Genomic DNA, 20,774 nt, shown 5'->3' with positions numbered 1-20,774 from the left:
ACAACTAACTGATCACAACTAGTTACAGATCTTTTTGTTTCCTCTCTACTCCCACTGTTTGACTTGGCTAGCCCTTAAAAAATAAAAAAGGGCCGGGCGCGGTGGCTCACGCCTACAATCCCAGCACTCTGGGAGACCGAGAGGGAGGATCGTTTGAGCCCGAGTTCAAGACCAGTCCGAGCAACATAGTGAAACTCCGTCTCTACTAAAAATACAAAAAATTAGCTGGGCGTGGTGGCGCGCGCCTGTGGCCCCCTTTACTCGGAAGGCTGAGGCAAGAGAATCGCTTGAGCCAAGGAGTGTGACGCTGCAGTCAGTGGAGGCTGTGATTGCACCACTGCACTCCAACATGGGCGACAGACTGAGGCTGTGTCTCAAAAAAATTAAATAAATTAATTAATAGTGAAACGAACACCACAGAGACATACTTCCTTTTGTCCTTTTTTCTCTTCTGCAGAGTAACGCGAAGTCTTGCCGTAAACCAAGATGGCAACCATCTCTCAAATGTCACGCCGTACAATGACGTCACACAGCGACCATGCCTTTCCTCCCTGAGAGTTTCGCTACATTTCCCAAGATGCTTTGCCGATAGCGGCGCTATTAGTCGTCATCGACGGAAGCGCACCTGACTGAGAGGAAGTAGAAGATCTCAGAGGCTAAGAAGGTGGAGACTGGAGAAGCTGTGAGGTTGTGAGTAACCCCGTGGGTCTAAGCGTCTTGGCTGTGAGGAACGAAGCTAGGGAATAATCTGCTGGAAGCACGAGGCGTCGCTTCCCTAACCCTAGGAGCTCAGACTCCTGTGTTCTTCCAGTAGACCTGGGAGCGAAGAGAAATAAGACATTGCTGTGGAGGCGAAGTCTCCGTATTAAGGTCTTGCTGGTTTTTAAGTTTTCTTGGAACATACTAGGGCGAATTCAGACTCTTGCCGTGACACAAGGGTCGTTGGCGTGATTTTGCTGCGACTAGAGCAATTTACATTTTTGCAAATCTCTAGCAAATTTTTGCAAATATCCGGGCTGCTGATGCTCTGACTCAGCTTCTACAGCAGTGGTTCGCAATTGGCTGCACGTCAGAATCACCTGGGATTAAAAAAAAAAAAAAAAAAAAAAACTCTGATGCCCTTGCTTGACGCCACACTAATAAATCAGAGTTTGGTTAGGGTCTAAGCAGTGGTATTTTCTAAATATCTAGTGTTCTCTTGGGCAGCTAGGGTTCAGAGTCACCCTTTCTGATGCCTGACTCTGACCCCCATGGTGATTCTGATTCGGGTCACCTGCGCGAAGGTTCCCCTTCCACTGTAAGCTGCGGGGGCTCTACTACACGCATTTGGGTTAAAGTGATCACAGTTTGGGCACGGATTTTATTTTGAGGTACACTAGAAACGTATTCTTGGGTTTCCTGTGGTGGTGCTGAAAAGACGGACCATAATTTCTTACTCGTGCCTTGGTTATTCATTCTGAATGAAGATTAGGGCTGCTTCCTTTTTCTTGTCACTGTTTTACTTTCTGCCTAATTTTTGCTATCCAAACAGAACGCGAACGGTGGAACATAGAAGAGTCACATTAAAAACGGCTTCTTTTGTTGCTTATTAGAAGTTCTGGGCGGGGCGCGCTGACTCACGCCTGTAATCCCAGCACTTTGGGAGGCCGAGGCGGATGGATCACGAGGTTAGGGGTTCCAGACCAGCCTGGCCAAGATGGTGAAACCCCGTCTCTACTAAAACTACAAAAATTAGCCGGTGGCGCGGTGGCAGGTGCCTGTAATTCCAGCTACTCGGGAGGCTGAGCCAGGAGAATCGCTTGAACCCGGACGCAGAGGTTGCAGTGAGCCGAGATCGCGCCACTGCATTTCAGCCTGGGTGACAGAGTGAGACTCCGTCTCAAAAAAAAAAAAAAAGTCTAGTACCAGATTTGATGAGGAAGGGGGTCTCAGTTAAAATGACATTTGACATTATTTTTACTTATAATCTATATTTTTAAATAATGAATTCCAGTGAAAGGAAGTTACGGTGTGTTTTTTGGCTGTAATGCAGAGGTTTGTTTAGGTTTAAAAGAGAACTTTTAAAAATATAAGCACCATTACATAGCAGTTGTTTTGTTTTGTTTACCCCCCAGCTTTAGCGTCACCTCCTTCACTGGACAGCATGGGGGAGAAGTCAGAGAACTGTAGGGTTCCAGAGGATCTGTTGAATGGTTTGAAGGTTACAGATACTCAGGAAGCCGAGTGTGCTGGTCTTCCAGTTCCTGATCCCAAAAGTCAGCATTCCCAGAGTAAGCTGCTCAGGGATGATGAGGCCCATCTCCAGGAGGACCAGGGAGAAGAGGAGTGTTTTCATGATTGCAGTGCCTCATTTGAGGAGGAGCCAGGAGCGGACAAGATAGAGAACAAATCTAATGAAGATGTGAATTCCTCTGAACTAGATGAAGAATACCTAATAGAACTGGAAAAAAACATGTCGGATGAAGAGAAACAGGTAATTATTTTATTTATTGTGCAAGAGCTGCCACTTACACTGCATTTTAAAATGTGATCTATACTGTATTGTAGACCACCTCATCTGTGGTAAAGTATAACTTGCCCCTTTGTCTTTTTATGGCTTTAGTAGTGTTGGATCTGAGATAAATCGGTGGCATGACAGGGAAACAGAGTGTGTCTGCTTAGCAAAGAAATTTTCATTATTTTCTGTGAACCTTGAGTTATGTTCATCTTGTACTTCAGGAGTCTGTAACATAACAGTCTTTTTGTTTATTTTCAAAATGTATATATACTTTTTAGTTTTCTGTTATAACCTTTTCTGTGGTTGGCTGCTGAAATTTCTGTAATGAACATTTTTATGTTTATGCTACATTTATGTTTATGAACATTTCCTGTTTATGCTAATCCCTTGTTAGCAAAATATGACTGCCTGAATATCTTGGTGGAGTTTTGGTTGCGGAGGTCTTCAGGAACAGAATTGTGTATGATTATAGCTAGCTATCGTTTGTTGAATGCCTACAATGTGCCGTCCGCTGACTTAAAATGTTTACTTATATTTTCATTAATCCTCACAACATGCCTATGAAATATATACTGTTATTTCCCCTAAGGGAACAACTTGGAGTGGTGAAGTAATTAGCCGAAGATCAAATGCCTGATGAATTGCAAAACTAATTCTCGAATCAAATCTGTTTGATTCCAAAGCCAGAGTGTAATGTAGAATGTAATAACAAAAACATCTGTCTTCCTACAAAGCAGATAGACTAATAAAATGTACAATCTCCTGTTTCTTTGCTCTGGGGCCACACCGTTAACTGAGCAAGCCTTCACTTTTGGAGACTGAAGTCCTGCTGTCCTACCTACCTCCTTCTGATTGCACAAGCAAGTTAGTTTCTGAAGAGTTACTGTAATAGCTTCAGTTTGTCTACAAAGAACGTGAATGAGATTGTAGTTTATGCCACTAACGAGCTCACTCACTGAACAGGTTGTGATACATTGGTAATGAGTTGAGATAATAAATGTGCAGCCTAAGCCTAACAGTGGGGGTGGGAAGGTAGCCTGGGGTGGGAAGGAGCATCTTCTCTTTCGCTGTCTCCTTAGACACTTTTCATTATCAAATCAGTTAGCTTTCATGTGAACGTGTTCGCTTTTGTGCTAGTGTGCGCCACCAGAACAGGAGGAAAAAGGGCAAAAATGAGCCAAGTTCCTAAACTGTCACAGCAAATACAGCTCAAAAAAATTAAGTACTGCTCCATAACATTACAGCAGGTTTCAGGCTTTTTAGAAACACTGATTATGCGTCTATGTTAAAAAGATAGCAATGCTTTTCTGATACCTTAATATATTTTGCCCTAAAATTATATTAATTTTCTAGTGCCCTCTGGATTTGACAGTTGAATGGTTTGGCTCAAGGTGTCACAAAGTCTGATCCCCACCTCTAATTTAGTAAAGCCTGTTTTGTGTCTCCTAGGCCAGAAAATCATACTTTCAGTTCTATAAATACTTTTGGGATTTTTTTTTTTTTTTTTTGAAGACAGGATCTCGCTGTGTCATCCAGGCTGGAGTACAGTCATGTGATCACGGCTCACTGCAGTTTCAACCTCTTGGGCTCAAGTGGATCCTCCCACCTCAACCTCCTGAGTAACTGGGACAACAGGCATGCACCACCCTACCTGGCTAATTTTTATGGGTGTTTTGGTAGAGACAATGTCTCACTGCGTTGCCCAGGCTGGTCTCCAACTGCTGGGCTCAAGCTGTCTTCCCATTTTGGCCTCCCAAAGTGCTGGGATTACAGGCGTGAATCACCACACCTAGCCAGGATAATTATTTTTATTGCCTGTAAGTCATATTCTAAGTAGAACAATACTTTCACTTTTTTCGCTCCTTTTAAAAATTGAGTTATAATTTAGTGAAACAGTATATCAGTTCTCATGTGTAGAATGCAATGAGTTTGACAGTTGTATTCACCTGCGTAACTCACTTTTCTATCAAGATAGAGAACATTTCCATCATGTCAGAAACTCCATTTGTGTGCTGTATCAGTCATTCCTTTCCCAACCACACCAGTCTCTGGTTAACCACTCTTCTGATTCCTGTCTCATAGGTGGTTTTTTTCCTGTTCCAGACTTTCATATAAATATAATCAGACAGTAGTATTCATGTTTAAAACATAAATATTTTCTATTTATATATCAAAGTGTTTTTATAGCTAATTTGAAATTTGTAAGAATATCTCATAACAGTAACATACAGCAGTGCTAGTCCTGTTATTTAGAGAAATGTAAGCCACTAACTCTACTTTAAGGAAATAACCTATGAGAGTACAAATTGCCTTCAGCTAACTGTGGTACTAATCTATTAGCTGTTTTTATGCTTTTTGATAAATATCTTTCCGAAATTTTCAAGAAGCCAGCAAAACAGATGAAGAAATGTCTTCTGCATATATGGTTTGGCTTTAATAGCTCATCAGGGACAGGATAGTATTATATTTGAATCTTTTAAAATAGATTAAAGTTCAGATAGTTCAACAATGATTTAAAAAAACATAAATGGCAAAAAAATGTGAAAAGACTTTCAGCCTCATTAATAATAATAAAAAATACAAACTAAAACATTATGTCTCATCTATCAGATCAGAACATTGATCTGATGTTGACAAGGAGAGGATGCTGGAACTCATATACTCATGTTGGGAATGTAAATTGTTATGTCACTTCATGGGACACATACCAAATTTTTATGTGAACATTTCTTTAGATAGGGCTATCAATAGACTCTTCTACAATGACAGGAATGTTCTACATCCTGCACCATGCAGTATGGTAGCTGCTGACTACATCAGGCTGTTGAGCACTTGAAATATGGCTATTATGGCTGAGAAACTGTATTTTATTTTAATTAATTTAAATAGTCACATGGGGTGGCTCACACCTATAATCCCAGCACTTTGGGAGGCTGAGGCGGGCGGATCACCTGAGATCAGGAGTTCGACCCGAGACCTGCCTGGGCCAACATAGTGAAACCCCATCTCTGCCAAAAACAAAAAAAAATTAGCTGGGCCTGGTGGCAGGCTCCTGTAATCCCAACCACTCAGGAGGATGGGGCAGGAGAATTGCTTGAACCCGGGACGTGGAGGTTGCAGTGAGCCGAGATTGCGCCATTGCACTCCAGCCTGGGAGACGAGCGAAATTCCATCTCAGAAAATAAATAAATAGTCACACAGGCCAGGCACAGTGGCTCATTCCTATAATCCCAGCACTTGGGAGGCTAAGGCTGGAGGATCACTTGAGCCCAGGAGTTTGAGACCAGCCTGGGCAACAGAGTGAGACCCTGTCTTTCCAAAAAAAATTTTTTTTAATTAAAAAATTTTTTAAAGCCTTTAAAAATAAAAATAAAAATAACCACATGTGGCACAAGCCTATAGCCCCACCACTCAGGAGGCTGAGGTGGGAGGATCCCTGGAGCCTGGGAAGTTGAGGCTGCAGTGAGCCATGATCACGCTACTGTACCCCAGCCTGTGCAACAGAGTGAGAACTTGTCTCAAAATGAATACATAAATAATTTTAAAATAAAATCGTCACATGTGGCTAGTAACTACCATATTGGACATGACAGCATTAACCCTGATTTTTTTGTAGCCATTTATTTCAAGGAAATTATTAGAAATATACACAAAATTATGTACATAGATGTGTTGCAGCATCATTCATAATTTTGGAAAGCTAGACAGTATTAAATAGGGTATTTGTAGTATAGTAAATATATTTGGTCTTTGTCCCTGGTTCCTGTTACAGAGCCCCTAAAACCCTTGGAATTTTCTGATAGTGTATCTTCTGTTATTGTTTTTTTTGTTTGTTTTTTTTTTTTTTTTTTGAGACAGAGTCCCGCTCTATCGCCCAGGCTGGAGTGCAGTGGCCAGATCTCAGCTCACTGCAAGCTCCGTCTCCGGGTTTACGCCATTCTCCTGCCTCAGCCTCCCAAGTAGCCAGGACTACAGGCGCCCGCCACCTCGCCTGGCTAGTTTTTTTGTATTTTTTAGTAGAGATGGGGTTTCACCATGTTAGCCAGGATGGTCTCGATCTCCTGACCTCGTGATCCGTCCATCTCGGCCTCCCAAAGTGCTGGGATTACAGGCTTGAGCCACCGCGCCAGGCTCTTCTGTTATTCTTAATGTACCCCTTTTGATAACATCTGAGTTCATCCTAACGAGATAACTTTTAGGGTGTGGCCTATCAATAGCCTAAGGATGGGGCCAGTCACCAAAAAGACTAAGTGATTAGAGGTTTGGAGGGTTGGAACTTTGGGCACCACCTACTGAAATCCAGGAAAGGAGGAGGGTAAGTGCTGGAGATTAAGCTCCATTAAAACTTTTTTCTTTCTATGTTTTGAACCGGGTCTCACTCTGTTGCCCAGACTGGATTGCAGAGGTGCAATCATAGCTCACTGCAGCCTTCAACCTCCTGGACTCAAGCTGTCCTCCTACATCAGTGTCCTACGTAGCTGGGACCACAGGCACCCTCCACCACACCTGGCTAAATGTTTTTGTATTTGAAATGAGGTCTCACTGTGTTGCCCAGGCTGGTCTCGAACTCCTGGACTCAAGCAATATTCCCATCTCAGCCTCCCAAAGTGCTAGGATTACAGGTGTGAGCTGCTATGCCTGGCTTATAAAAACTCTTGAACAAGAAATCTGATGAGCTTCCAGGTTGATGAGCACATGGAAGTGTTAAGAGGATGGCACCCAGAGAGAGCATGGCAGCTCTGTACCCCTTCTCCCTCTGCCTTTCCCTGTGTGTCTCTTCACCTGGCTCTCCTATATCCTTCATAATATCCTTTATAATAAACTGCTAAGTGTAGGTAAAGTGTTTCCCAGAGTTCTGTGACCCAGTCTAGCAAATTATTGAACCCAAGGACAGGGTGGTTAGAATCCTGTGCTAACCATTCAGTCGGAATCACAGGTCACAACCTGGGACTTGTGATTAGTGTCTGAAGTGGGGCCAGGCTTGTGAGACTGAGCTCTTAACCTGTGGGATCAGACACTGGCTACCTGGAGATAGTGACAGAACCGAATTGAATTACAGGACACCCAGTTGGTGTCCGCTGGAGAATTGTTTAGTGTGGAAGAAAACTCATCTGTTGTCAGAACTATTGGGAGTGTATAGTAGGAGAGAAAAATATGTTCTTCCCAGAGTATTATTTAAATTTGGTTGTTATATTTATGTAGTATACAATGCAGTTGTTAAAGATAAATCTTGGCCGGGCATAGTGGCTCATGTCTATAATCCCAGCACTTTGGGAGGCCAAGGTGGGCAGACCACTTGAGCCCAGGAGTTCAAGACCAGCCTGGCCAACATGGTGAACCTCCATCTCTACTAAAAATACAAAAATTAGCCAGATGTGGTGGCGTGCACTTGTAGTCCCAGCTACTTAGAAGGCTGAGGCACAAGAATTGCTTGAACCTAGGAGGCGGAGGCTGCAGTGAGCCAAGATTACGCCACTGCGCTCCAACCTGAGTGACAGAGTGAGTCTCTGTCTCAATAAATAAATAAATAATTTTTTTAAAAATTCTTTAAAGATGTATCATAGGTATTGACATGGGAAGCTGCCTGTAATGTAATGTCAAATTAATTGATCAGGTTATACAACAGTGATGATTTCTTTTAAGTTAAACTAAACCTATGTGAAAGTATGTTTATACATATAAATTTGAAGGATATACACCAAAGTGTAAGCAGTAACTTTTGAGAGGTGCGATTATTAGGGAATTTTAATTTATATGTAATACAATTTTGTAATATTTGCTTTTTTTACAGTAAGCCTATATTCCATTATACCATTTTAAGAATATAAATAAATAAAAATTGATTACTTTACAACCAAAGTGTATGCCCTACCACAAAAGCACATAAAGCCGACCCCTGAGGATTTGGGACAGAAGTGCTATTCCGTATAGAGTCTATGTATTATTAAAGGCTTCTTGTGGACACAACCAAATAACAATAGCCAAAGTCTGTTAATCAAGCTAACCTCACTTGTCCTGTGGCTGGGAAGATAATTCAGGCTCAAGTACAGTGTTACTTCTCAGCAGAACTCATAAATCAAGAGTAATTGAGGAAGAAAGCAGTTAAGATTTGGTAAAAAGCAGGAAAAGCTCTCAATGGGAGTATAGTGTATTTGTGTGTTTATTTCAGCAGTGAATCTTAACTGTTTGTGAAAGCTTAAATGTAGACATGACTACCCATAGGAATGGAATTTTAGCTAACATTTGAGATGTACTAGGTATGTGAAGCAAATAATTGGTTCCGAGAGGCTTGGCTAAGGTGAAGGACAGATGTAGCAGCAGACAAGAATTGCAATAATAACATTGTGATACAAAAAATGCTATCTTAGTGTGTTGGAGCTGCTATAACAAAATACCTTCGACTGGATAATTTATAAATAATAGAAATTTATTGCCTGGTGCGGTGGCTTGTGCCTGTAATCCCAGCACTTCGGGAGGCCGAGGCAGGCAGATCACAAGGTCAGGAGATCGAGACCATCCTGGCTGACACGGTGAAACCCTGTCTCTACTAAAAATACATAGAATTAGCCGGGCGAGGTGGCGGACGCCTGTAGTACCAGCTACTCGGGAGGCTGAGGCAGGAGAATGGCGTGAACCCGGGAGGCGCAACTTGCAGTGAGCCGAGATCACACCACTGCACTCCTGGCATGCAGGAGTCGCCTCGGCGACAGAGCGAGACTCCGTGTCTCAAAAAATAAATAAATAAATGAATAAAATTTATCGCTCGTAATTCTGGAGGCTGAGAAGTTCAAGATCAAGGTGCCAGCAATTTCAGTGTCTGGTGAGGGCCTGTTCCTTACAGATGGCACCATTTGTGTTCTTACGTGGCGGAAGGGGCAGGGCAGCTCCCTTCAACCTCTTTTATTAGGACACTAATCCATTCATGAGGATGGAGCCCTTATGACTTAATCCCATCCCAAAAGGCCCCACCTCTTAATACCAACACAATGGGGATTAGGTTTCAACATGCATTTTGGAGGGACACATTCAGACCATAGCAAGTGTTTATGGTATTAGGACCTATGGCACATACTGCAGAATGCTGGTATTGATTCTATAAGAAAATCGCCTTTTATGGACTGCTTGTCACAGTGCAGTTTCTTAAGCCTCGTGTAAATTTCCTAGGTAATTCATATGCACATGCTGAGACTTGAGGACCACTGTCATGGGCTTTGCACAGTCTTCCTCCATTAAATAGCTATTGAATGAATAGCGTCTTTATCTCCCCCATGAGAGCCAATAATTGGCCTTAAAAGTTACAGAAATTTTTTTATCACATTTATTCAAGTAATAGTTGCATTTCTTCCACACACCAGGCATTGTTTGAGGCCCTGAGGGATACAGTGGTGAACAAGACAGCGAGGGTTTCTGTTCTCTCATTGGGGAATTAGGACAAAATCTTAAGATGAAGTGATGCAGGGTTGGGTTGGAAGGATGGTGCTATGGTTTGAATGTTTCTCCCCAAAATTCATGTTAAACTTAATCCTGGCCGGGCGCGGTGGCTCAAGCCTGTAATCCTAGCACTTTGGGAGGCCGAGACGGGCGGATCACGAGGTCAGGAGATCGAGACCATCATGGCTAACACGGTGAAACCCCGTCTCTACTAAAAATACAAAAAACTAGCCAGGCGAGGTGGCGGGCGCCTGTAGTCCCAGCTACTCGGGAGGCTGAGCCAGGAGAATGGCGTAAACCCGGGAGGCGGAGCTTGCAGTGAGCTGAGATCCGGCCACTGCACTCCAGCCCGGGCGACAGAGCGAGACTCCGTCTCAAAAAAAAAAAATAAAAAATAAATAAATAAATAAATAAACTTAATCCTTCATGTGTAGTATTAAGAGGTTGAGCCTTTAGAAGGTGATTAGAAGAATCAGTATCCTTATAAAGTATACCAATAAAAGACTTGAGGGAACCTGTTGGGCCCTTCTACTCCCCTTTCACCAAGTGAGGATGCAGAAAGAAGGCACCATGTTGAATCAGAGAACATGCCCCTTACCAGACACCAAATCTGTTAGTGCCTTGATCTTGGCATTTCCAGCCCCTACAGCTGTGCAAAATAAATTTCTATTATTTATAAATTACCCAGTCTGTGTTATTTTGTTATAGCACCCTGAGTGGACTAAGACAGGTGGAGAGACCTGCTTTAGATTGGCTGGTCAGGAAAGCCTCTCTGAAGAGGTGGCCTTTCAGCAGAGCCTGGGGGAGGGTGGCACTGGGAGCAGCCAAGTGTGTGACCGTCTGAGAGGCAAGCATTGCAGACAAAGAGAGCAGTTGAATAAAGCCCTAAAGTAACAACAACCTTGGTGTTTTGACATGTTCAAGGAGTGGAAGAGCCTATGGCTGAAGCATAATGATTAAGGAAGAGAGTGGGCTGATAGTAGGCAAGGGTCTGATTATGGAACAGTTCCTAAGCCATGGTAAAGAATTTGAAGTTTGTTCCAAGTGCAGAAGGAAACAGGTGGATAATTTTAAGCCAGGGAGAGATGGGAGTTATTTACATTTTAATAAGAGAATTCAGTTCTTATACAGAGAATGGAGGGGTATAAGGATAGAGGAGGGACGTGAATGGAACATTTGAGACCAGTTAGGCTCTAATGCCGTAGCCTGGGCAAAGATAATAGTAGCTTGAACTGTGGATCTGAAGAGAAATGAATGATTTCGGGATGTATTTCAGAGGTAAAGCTGACCACACATTGCAGTGGATTCGATTGGAGGAATGGAGTGAGACTTTAGAATGATTCCTTTTCTTCAGCTACTGGATGGATGGTGGTGGCCTTTATTAATATGAAGAAGATAAAGGAACTTTGAACTCATCCAGGTTCTGGTGATTTAATTCTTTCCTGCAAACAAACATTTTCATTTGTAAGCCAAAATGCAGATTTAGTCATTTCAGTAGGTTTGCTGCCTTTCACTAGTGGTTTGCAAATGGTATTCATTTACATATACACATAAGGGATCCAAAAGTCTGTTGCATGGTGAACATGGATTCAGAATGCATGGGATCTGGGATTTTTAAACATTAGGCTCTGAAAATTTTAAGGATTGTTCTTTAAGGTCATTTTCTCTTTAGGAACCATTATCAAAGCTTAGAAGTCTCAGTTTAGAACAGAAGTTATATTTTAGTCTCTTCCCTCTGTCATTTTTCCTAAATTCCACATTACTTAATCTTTTGGATTTCCACGTTTCTGCCACCTTATTGCATCATTTTCATAATCTAATCAATGTTGTGGCTGTGGATGTGTTTGCAGGGAATACTCTCTTGATTGCTTCCAAAAAGTTTTCAGTAACTTCTTCCATAGTGGCCTGCATAGTCCTGTTAACTTCGTGAGCAACCTTTCTGATTTTGTTGTTTCCCTTTTCTTTCTTTCTTTTTTTTTTTAATTATTATTATACTTTAAGTTCTAGGGTACACGTGCAGGTTTGTTACATATGTATACTTGTGCCATGTTGGTGTGCTGCACCTCTTTCTTTCTTTTTTTTTTTTTTGAGATGTAGTCTCGCTCTGTCACCCAAGCTGGACTGCAGTGGTGCTATCATCTCTGCTCACTGCAACCTCTGCCTCTTGGGTTCGAGTGATTCTTCTGCCTCAGCCTCCCACGTAGCTGGGGCTACAGGTGTGTGCCGCCACACCCAGCTAATTTTTGTATTTTTAGTAGAGACTGGGTTTCACCATATTGGCCAGGCTGGTCTCAAACTCCTGACATCGTGGTCTACCCACCTTGGCCTCCCAAAGTGCTGGGGTTACAGGCATGAGCCACCGCGCCCTGCCTCCTGCCTCCTTTTCTTTCATTTCTCGTTTTCTTTTAGTTTTTTGTTTTGTTTTGTTTTTTGTTTCGAGATGGAGTTTCACCCTCTCGCCCAGGCTGGAGTACAGTGGCATGATCTTGGTTCACTGCAACCTCTGCCTCCTGGGTTCAAGTGATTCTCCTGCCTCAGCCTCCCGAGTAGCTGGGATTGCAGGTGCCCATCACCACACCTGGCTAATTTTTGTATTTTTAGTAGAGATGGGGTTATCACCATGTTGGTCAGGCTGGTCTTATACTCCTGACCTCAAGTGATCCACCCGCCTCAGCCTCCTTTTCTTTCATTTCTAATGGACATCTTTTGGAACTAAGGTAGTCATTTTTACCAACTTCTTATAGAGTTACCACTGTTGAACTTAATGCTGTCTACAAACGATTAAATCAAATCCTTGAAGGAACTTAGATTTCTGATCCCAATTTTGTTTATTTTTATTTTTGTAGAGGCCCTTTCACTTGGCCTCCCAAAGTGCTGAGATGACAGGCATGAACCACCCTGCCTGGCCTGATCCTGAGTTTAAACCAGAGGAAATAAGGGTTGCTTGCTCTAAAACAGGGGTCGTCAACCCCCGGCCATGTACTAGTACCAGCCTGTGGCCTGTTAAGAACCCAGCCACACAGCAGGAAGTGAGCAGCAAACTAGTGAGCGAAGCTTCATCTGTATTTACGGCCATTCCCCATCATTTGTATTACTGTCTGAGCTCTGCCTCATGTCATATCCATGGTGGCATTAGATTCTCGTGGGCTCGTGAACCCTATTGTGAACTGCGCATGCAAGGGATCTAGATTGTGGCTCCTTATGAGAATCTAATGCCTGATAGTCTATCACTGTCGCCCATCACCCCCAGGTGGGACCATCTAGTTGCAGGAAAACAAGTTCAGGGCTCCCACTGATTCTACATTATGGGGAATTGTATAATTATTTGATTATATATTACAATGTCATAATTATAAAAATAAAGTACACAATAAATGTAATATGCTTGAATCATTACGAACACCCCCTCCCCCACGACCCTGGTCCGTGGAAAAATGGTCCCCCACAAAAGCAGTCCCTGGTACGAAGAAGGTTAGGGACCGCTGCTCTAAAATATTTGGAAGTTAGTGAGGTATGTTTACATTATTTGCTGGTAGAAAATCAAAATGGCATTCAGTATTTCCTGTGTTTATTAAGAAAGGTCACTTAATAAATAATGTATGTTTACATTATTTGCTGGTAGAAAATTAAAATGGCATTCAGTATTTCCTGTGTTTATTAAGAAAGGTCACTTTGTGTAGATCAGTGGTTTCCAGACTTTGTTGTGCCTAAGCATCACAGGAAATGTATTAACCATGCAAAGCCTGAGAAGTGTCTGATACCACACACCTGTGAGGCCACAACCAGGCATCTGCTTTATTAGCAAGCCTCCCAGGTAATTTCAATATAGGCAGAACTGTGGCCACCCCGTGGGAAACAGATCCAGATGGACGCAGATGACTGAGCTTCCAAAACAAGAAGTATTGACCTAACCCGTACATTGACTGCATCCAACATCGGAACAACTGAATGGGAGGTTTTCTTTTACCCACATCCGTTGATCAAGGTCTAAAAACAACTTGTTGGGCCGAATTTAAGCAGTCCTGACAGAAAATTTATTTCTATTAAATTGTGTTTTGGGAAATAGAATTTTCTGATTTAAGAAACAAGGGACTGTTTCCAAGATTAATTCCTCATAAATCAGTCATTTTTTCCTCAGAAGGATAATAATACCTACTGAGAGGCAGTTTCTAACTGTGGCTTAGATCTAAAGATTCTTCCCTCATGCCTCTCTAGAGGACCTGTAAAGGTGACTCGTGGAAAGAACAGATATGTCTTTATATATGTAAAGCAAGTGATATCTGATTTCAAAGAAGACAAAACCAAAAGCTTATTTTTTTAATGATAAGGAATTCCCTTCAGAATAATTTGTAGAAGTGGTGTCCCTAGCCGTTCCAGTATTTGCATTCCAAGTGTAGTTTTCTCGTCCCACCTACATAAGACTAAAGCAGAAGGTTTTGTTGCATTTGCCTCCATTTTCCAGCAATTGAGCAAGTATGTAGCTCTCTTTACTCTCTCTTTTACTCCAGCGATTGATCTCTGGGTACTGTGATTCTTGGGTACTGTGCTTGGCGTAAAGTGTATGCTGTTTTATTTTGTAGCAATTACTTCACAAAACTGCAGAGGGCAGCAGAGAGCTGCTGATAGATTTATAATATGGACATAAGCTTGCTGGAGCGACAGTCTTGGTTTTATCCGTTTGTCTGTTGAGCACATGCTTACCGTAGGATTATTTAAATATGAGATTATTGTTTAAATGTATTTCATGCAAGTTTTTACTATTTAATAATGATAGGTGGGATATACACTTGTAAGCTCCAAGTCAAGTGTGTTTATGTTGTATTCACTGACCTAAAGTAAAAGAAATACCCTACTCAGCCACTGCATTGTAAGAGTGGTTTATTTATAAGAGACTAGGGGAGCACTGTCTAACATTTTGCCTTGCTACCCCAGGATTTTAAATTATATCAGTTGAAGTTCTGTAGCTTGGATTTTTGGGTTTTTTGAAGGGTGGTTTTTTTGTTGTCCATTAAAAAATTAAATTCAAGCTACTTCTAATATTTTAAGCAAGTGAATCAATCCATTTGAAGCTCTTAGCACAATGTCTGGCTACATACGAAGTATTATGAGTTTTAGCTCATTGAATGAGTTACACAGCCATGGAATCAGGCATCTTTGGGTAATCTAAGCAGATAGGAGTACTATGTTAGTAAATAGGAAATGACAAGGTAAGATTATAGCCAAGTCATGGATATTTGCTTTACAGGAAGAGTCTTCACTTAGCAATATTAGTATACCATTTTTCATCCTAACTAGCATTTAAAGTAATTTGTCTTCTTTATAGAATATCTTCTTTATGCAAAGCAGTTTATAATGTTTATATCCTTGATTTGCTAATTTTATTCAGAAAGGACACTTGCAATAGTTTCCACCCTTATTTCTTTGTTAGTTAAATGAAAATTAACCCACATATGCTATAGATTCAGAGTAATTCTAGAAATTGAGTTATTCGTTCAGCAGACATTTGTTAGTACCTGCAATTAATAGACAAAGTTGGCCCGGTGCGGTGGCTCATGCCTGTAATCCCAACACTTTGGGAGGCCGAGTCGGGCAGATCACCTGAGGTCAAATTTAAGACCAGCCTGACCAACAAAGTGAAACCCCATCTCTACTAAAAATACAAAAAAATTAGCCAGGCGTGGTGGCATGTGCCTGTAATCCCAGCTACTTAGGAGGCTAAGGCAGGAGAATCTCTTGTACTTACTGGAGGCCGATAAGCAGATGTTGCAGTGAACTGAGATTGCATCATTGCACTCCACCCTGGGCAAAAGAGCAAAACTCTGTCTAAAAAAAAAGACAAATTTTTTTTTTTTTTTTTTTCTAAATAGGGTTTTGCTCTTTTGCCCAGGCTGGAGTGCAGTGACGCAATCATGGCTCATTGTAACCTCCAGGGATCAAGTGATCCTTCCGCCTCAGCTTCCCAAGTAGCTAGGACTACAGGCATGAGCCACCACGCCCAGCTAATTTTTTTTTATTTTTAGTAGAGGCGTAGTCTTGCTATGTTGCCCAGGCTGAAGTTTTCTTGAAGAATATGGTTTTCTCTGTCAAGAAACTTATAATTCAGCCAGGAAGACGTGTAACTATGCTTACGTTTTTATTTTAGGTAGTTTCGTGTTTTATCAGTATACTCTGGTTGGCATGTAAGTGTCAGGGAGCAATGAGTGGAGCTTTCTCTGTGCTGTGTACTTTAGCACAGTGCCTGCATGTTATGTGCCGTAAGTATGTTAAAAAACTGTCATTACTGAGGTAGGAGTTTCAAGTCTTTACTGGAGGCTGTATTTAGCTCTTGAAAGAGAAAAATTATTTCCCAGGTGGAGAGTTCTATTTTAACTTTTTATTTTTGAAATAACATTTTTTAGAAAGTATAAAAAATAGATTCCAGCTTCCCCTAGTTTTAACAGCTTACATAGCCATAGTGCAGTTATCAAAACCAGGAAATAAACATTATTACAATGCTATAAACTACAGACCTTATTCAGATTTCATCACATTTCCCATGAACGTCATCTTTTCTGTTCAGGACCCATTGCATTTAGTTTTCATGTCGCCTTGATTTTCTCTAGTTGATGATAGTTCCTTTGTCTTTTTTTTTTTTTTTTTAAGAGAGACTAGAGTAGCCCAAGCTAGAGCACAGTGGCATGATCATAGCTTACTGCATCTCAAACTCCTGGACTCAAGTGATCTTCCTGCCTTAGCCTCCCTCATAGCTGGGACTGCAGGCACTTGCCATCACACCCAGCTAGTTTTCTTTTTTTTTTTAGGACACAGGGTTTTGCTTTGTTGCCCAGGTTGATCTTGAACTCATGTGCTCAAGTGATCCTAGCACCTCAAAAGTAATAATAATAATAATAGAACAACCTAAGTCCTGTGGTCCAAGCCCTTGATTCAGTGAGGAAAAGGTTTGTTTTTGTTTTGTTTTGCTTTGTTTTTTGAGACCAGGTCTTGCTCTGTCCCCCAGGCTGGAGTGCAGTGGCATGATTCCATAATTCCACTGTAGCCTCAACTTCCTGCTCCAGTGATCTTCCCACCTCAGTCTCCAGAGTAGCTGGGACTGCAGGCATGAGCCACCATGCCCAGCTAATTTTTGTATTTTTATTTATTTATTTTTTTGTTTTGTTTGTTTTTGAGATGAAGTCTTACTGTGTCACTCAGGCTGAAGTGCAATGATGCAATCTCAGCCCACTGCAACCTCTGCCTCCCAGGTTCAGGTGATTCTCCTGCCTCAGCCTCCCAAGTAGCTGGGATTACAGGCACCTGCCACCACACCTGGCTAATTTTTATATTTTTTATAGAGACGGGGTTTGACCACGTTGACCAGGCTGGTCTCAAACTCCAGACCTCAGGTGATCCACCTGCCTTGGCCTCCCAAAGTGCTGGGATTACAGGTGTGAGCCACTGCGCCCAGCCTAATTTTTGTTTTTCAATAGAGACCGCGTTTTGCCGTGTTGCCCACGCTGGTCTCAAACTCTTGAGCTCAAGCAGTCCACCCTCCTTGGCCTCCCGAAGTGCTGAGATTACAGGTATGGGCTACCTCACCCAGTGAGATTTGTTTTTAACATAGGTCTCAAAATGACTATAGATCAGAACTCTGGAACTAAATAACATGTTTTGGAGCAGTGTCATCCTCTTTTCAAATGCCCTAGTTCTTGACACCAAGGGAATTACAAGTGACTTTTTCTTTAGAACTATGAAGCATATAAGTTCTGTGTGTTCACCTTTTTGCAGCAGTTTCTGTGCGTTACTCAGTTCTACTTCTGCAAACAATTCTTTATTTCCACACCTGTGGAAGACAGTATGGTCTTGTAGTTAAGAGCATGAACTTTGTTGTTTTGTTTTGTTTTGCTTTGTTTTGTTTAAAAGACAGGGTCTAGCTTCGTTGCCAATGCAACTCCTGGGCTCAAGCGATTCTCCCACCTCAGTCCCTCAAGTACTCGGGACTAAGGTGTGCACCACCTCACCTAAAAACATTAACTTGGAAATGTTAGATCTCTCCTAGCTCTATCATTTAACTTGGCATAAAATGGGATCATAAGGATTAAATGACTAGCAGACAAGAGCAATCAGGAACTGTTAACTATAGCTATTAAGTCAAATTCAATGAACATAGACCATAAAATATTTCAGGTCTAGAATAGAACATAGAAGATCTCTTAAAAATCATTTTTAGATACTTGGTTTTCTAAAGGTTGCAAGCGTACATTCCAGAATGTTATAGAAGTATGACAACCTCAATTATTTAACTCCTTCAAGTTATGAAGAAAAGTTGTTTGGCTAGGGATGTCGGGGTGAGAGAATTTAGAAAGGAGTACACTGGAAGCTTCTGAGGTTCTGGCAGTGCTCTCTATCTTAATTTGTATAGTAATTTTGTGAATATATATTTTGCAACAGTATACTAAGTGGTACCTTTCTGTATGTTTTTCTGTATGTATTGTACCTCTGGTTGTTTAAGCAATTTCTGATATTGGGGTATTGAAATCTTCAACTAGTGTTGGATTGTCTGTTTCTCCCCTGAATTCAGTCAGTTTTTCCTTTATGTATTTTATGGTTCTGCTGTTAGATACGTATACACCTGTAATTGTTATGTTTTCCCAATGTGTTGACCTTTTTACCATTATGAAATATCCCTTTTTGGTCTCCAGTAATATATCTTGTCTTAAAGCCTATTTTGTCTGATAGTACTTCAGCTACTTCTCTTAAGGTTGCTGTTTACACAGTATCTTTTTTTATACTTTTACTTTCAAACTGTATATGTCTTTGAATATGAAGTATGCATCTTATAGTCAGCATATGATTGAATCTTGTTAAATCCAGTGTGATAATCTCTGCTCTTTGAGTTTAGTCCATTCATATTTAATCTGCTTATTTATATGGTTGGATTTATATTAGTCATTTGTCTTTTATAAGTCTTATGTGTTCTTTATTCCTGTTTCTTTTTTACTGCCTCTTTGTATTAGATAATATTTTGTGCATGCTATTATAATACTTTGGATTTTATTAACTATGTTTACTTTCAGCTATTTTCTTAATGGTAGCTGTAGGAATTGTAATGCACATCTTTTTATAGTCTAGTTTTTCGGAATTTTTTTGTTTTTGTTTTTGTTTTTGAGACAGGGTCTCACTCTGTTGCCCAGGCTGGAGTACAGTGGCCGCAATCATGGATCACTGCAGCCTCCACCTCCCTGGGCTCAGGTGATCCTCCCACCTCAGCCTCCTGAGTATCTGGACTACAGGTGCACACCACCATACCCAGCTAATTTTTGTATTTTTTGTAGAGATGGAGTTTTGCCGTTGCCTAAACTGTTCTCACACTCCTGAGTTCAAGTGATCCACCTGCCTTGGCCTCCCAAAGTGCTGAGATTACTGGCGGGAGCCACTGTGCCCAGCCCTACTTTAGTTTAATACTACTTACTTTCAGTGAAATGTATTGATAGAAGCTTTGCTTTAGCATAGCTCCATTTCCTCTCCTCCACTTTGAACTATCATTGTCATGTACATTATATCAATATATGTTATAAACCTAACCACTGAGTGTCATTTTATAATCTTTTGTCTTTTAAAGAAATTAAAGAAGAGAGAAAATAACATTAGAGTCTTATATCTGCTTACTATTTCTGGTGTTCTTCATTTCCTCCTGTGGTTTTGAGTGACCATCTACTGTCATTTCCTCCAGCCTGAAGGACTTTAATATGTTTTGTGAGGCAGGTTTCACAGCAGTAAATTCCCTTTGTTCGTTGTGAAAGTCTTTATTTTGCCTTCATCTTGAGGTAGTTTTGTTAAATGTATAATCTGTCTTGAAAATTTTTCTCGTTCACCATTTTAAATATATCATTACACTGCCTTCTGCCCTCCGCTGTTTCTGGTGAGATGTCAGAAATTAGTAGTCTTGTTGTCTTTTATCATTTTTCTCTTGTGGCTTTATTTTCTCTTTATCTCTCATCACTCTTGACATGGTGGTGTCCTCAGATGTAGATCTTTCTAGTCTACTTGAGGTTCACTGAGATGAGCTTCTTGGATCTTTAGATTAATGTTTTTCATCAAAATTTTAAAGTTATCAGCCTTTGTTTCTTCAGACATTTGTTCTGTTCTTCTCTTTCTTCCCTTCTTCTGGGTCTTCCATTCATGTCAAGAGGGTCCTGTTCATTTTGCTTCGGTCTTTTTGCTTGGATAATTTCTTCCAATACAACTTCAAGTTTACTTATTCTTTTTATTTTTTGAAGCAAGGCCACACTCTGTGACCTAGGCTGTAGTGCAGTGGCACAATCATGGCCTCAACTTCCTGGGCTCAGGCGATCCTCCCACCTCAGCCTCCAGAGTAGCTGAAACCACAGGTGCGCACCACCACACATGGCTAACTTTTTTGGCTTTTTGCTAGAAACAGGGTTTCACCATGTTGCCCAGAATGGTGCAAACTCCTGACTCGGGCAGTTCACCCACCTTGACCTCCTAAAGTACTGGGATTACAGGTGTGAGCTACTGTCCCTGGCCTGTCCAGTTTTACAATTGGCTTTAAGGAAAAGGATTTTGTCAACCTCCTTACTTCACCACATCAGAAATTCCACCTATTTTTGAACTGTGGGAATGTTTTTTATTTTCAAAAAATAAAATTAAATCAGAAAGGATGAGAAAAAAAAACAAAGCTTAAAATTGACTATAAACAGAAACAAATTACATAACAATCATGAATTGATTATATAGAAAAGATAATTCCATTAACTTTGGACACAGACTCTGACTGCAACAACAACTTGAACTTTACATAGTAGGTTCATTGTTGGTAATGATATTTGTATAGTAATTTTGGAACTCT

General features: G+C 41.1%; 1 protein-coding gene across 3 annotated transcripts in view; it reads left to right on the top strand.

Annotated features, from left to right (window-relative positions):
* The first annotated feature begins 584 nt into the window (after positions 1–584).
* The window catches only part of TTC1 (tetratricopeptide repeat domain 1), a 57,757-nt gene continuing 37,567 nt past the window's right edge, over positions 585–20,774 (top strand). The window contains exons 1-2 of one of the 3 annotated variants that reach the window (XM_033180419.1): positions 585–690; positions 2,115–2,473. In XM_033180419.1, the coding sequence (XP_033036310.1) occupies positions 2,144–2,473 (330 nt within the window). In that variant the 5' untranslated portion in view covers positions 585–690; positions 2,115–2,143. The other 2 variants (XM_033180420.1, XM_033180421.1) reach the window with 2 other exon arrangements.

Source organism: Trachypithecus francoisi, unplaced genomic scaffold (assembly GCF_009764315.1).
Source record: "Trachypithecus francoisi isolate TF-2019V2 unplaced genomic scaffold, Tfra_2.0 Lachesis_group2, whole genome shotgun sequence".
NCBI lineage: Eukaryota > Metazoa > Chordata > Mammalia > Primates > Cercopithecidae > Trachypithecus > Trachypithecus francoisi.
Note: the sequence above shows the minus strand (reverse complement) of the source record. Positions and strands in the feature narration are given on the sequence as shown.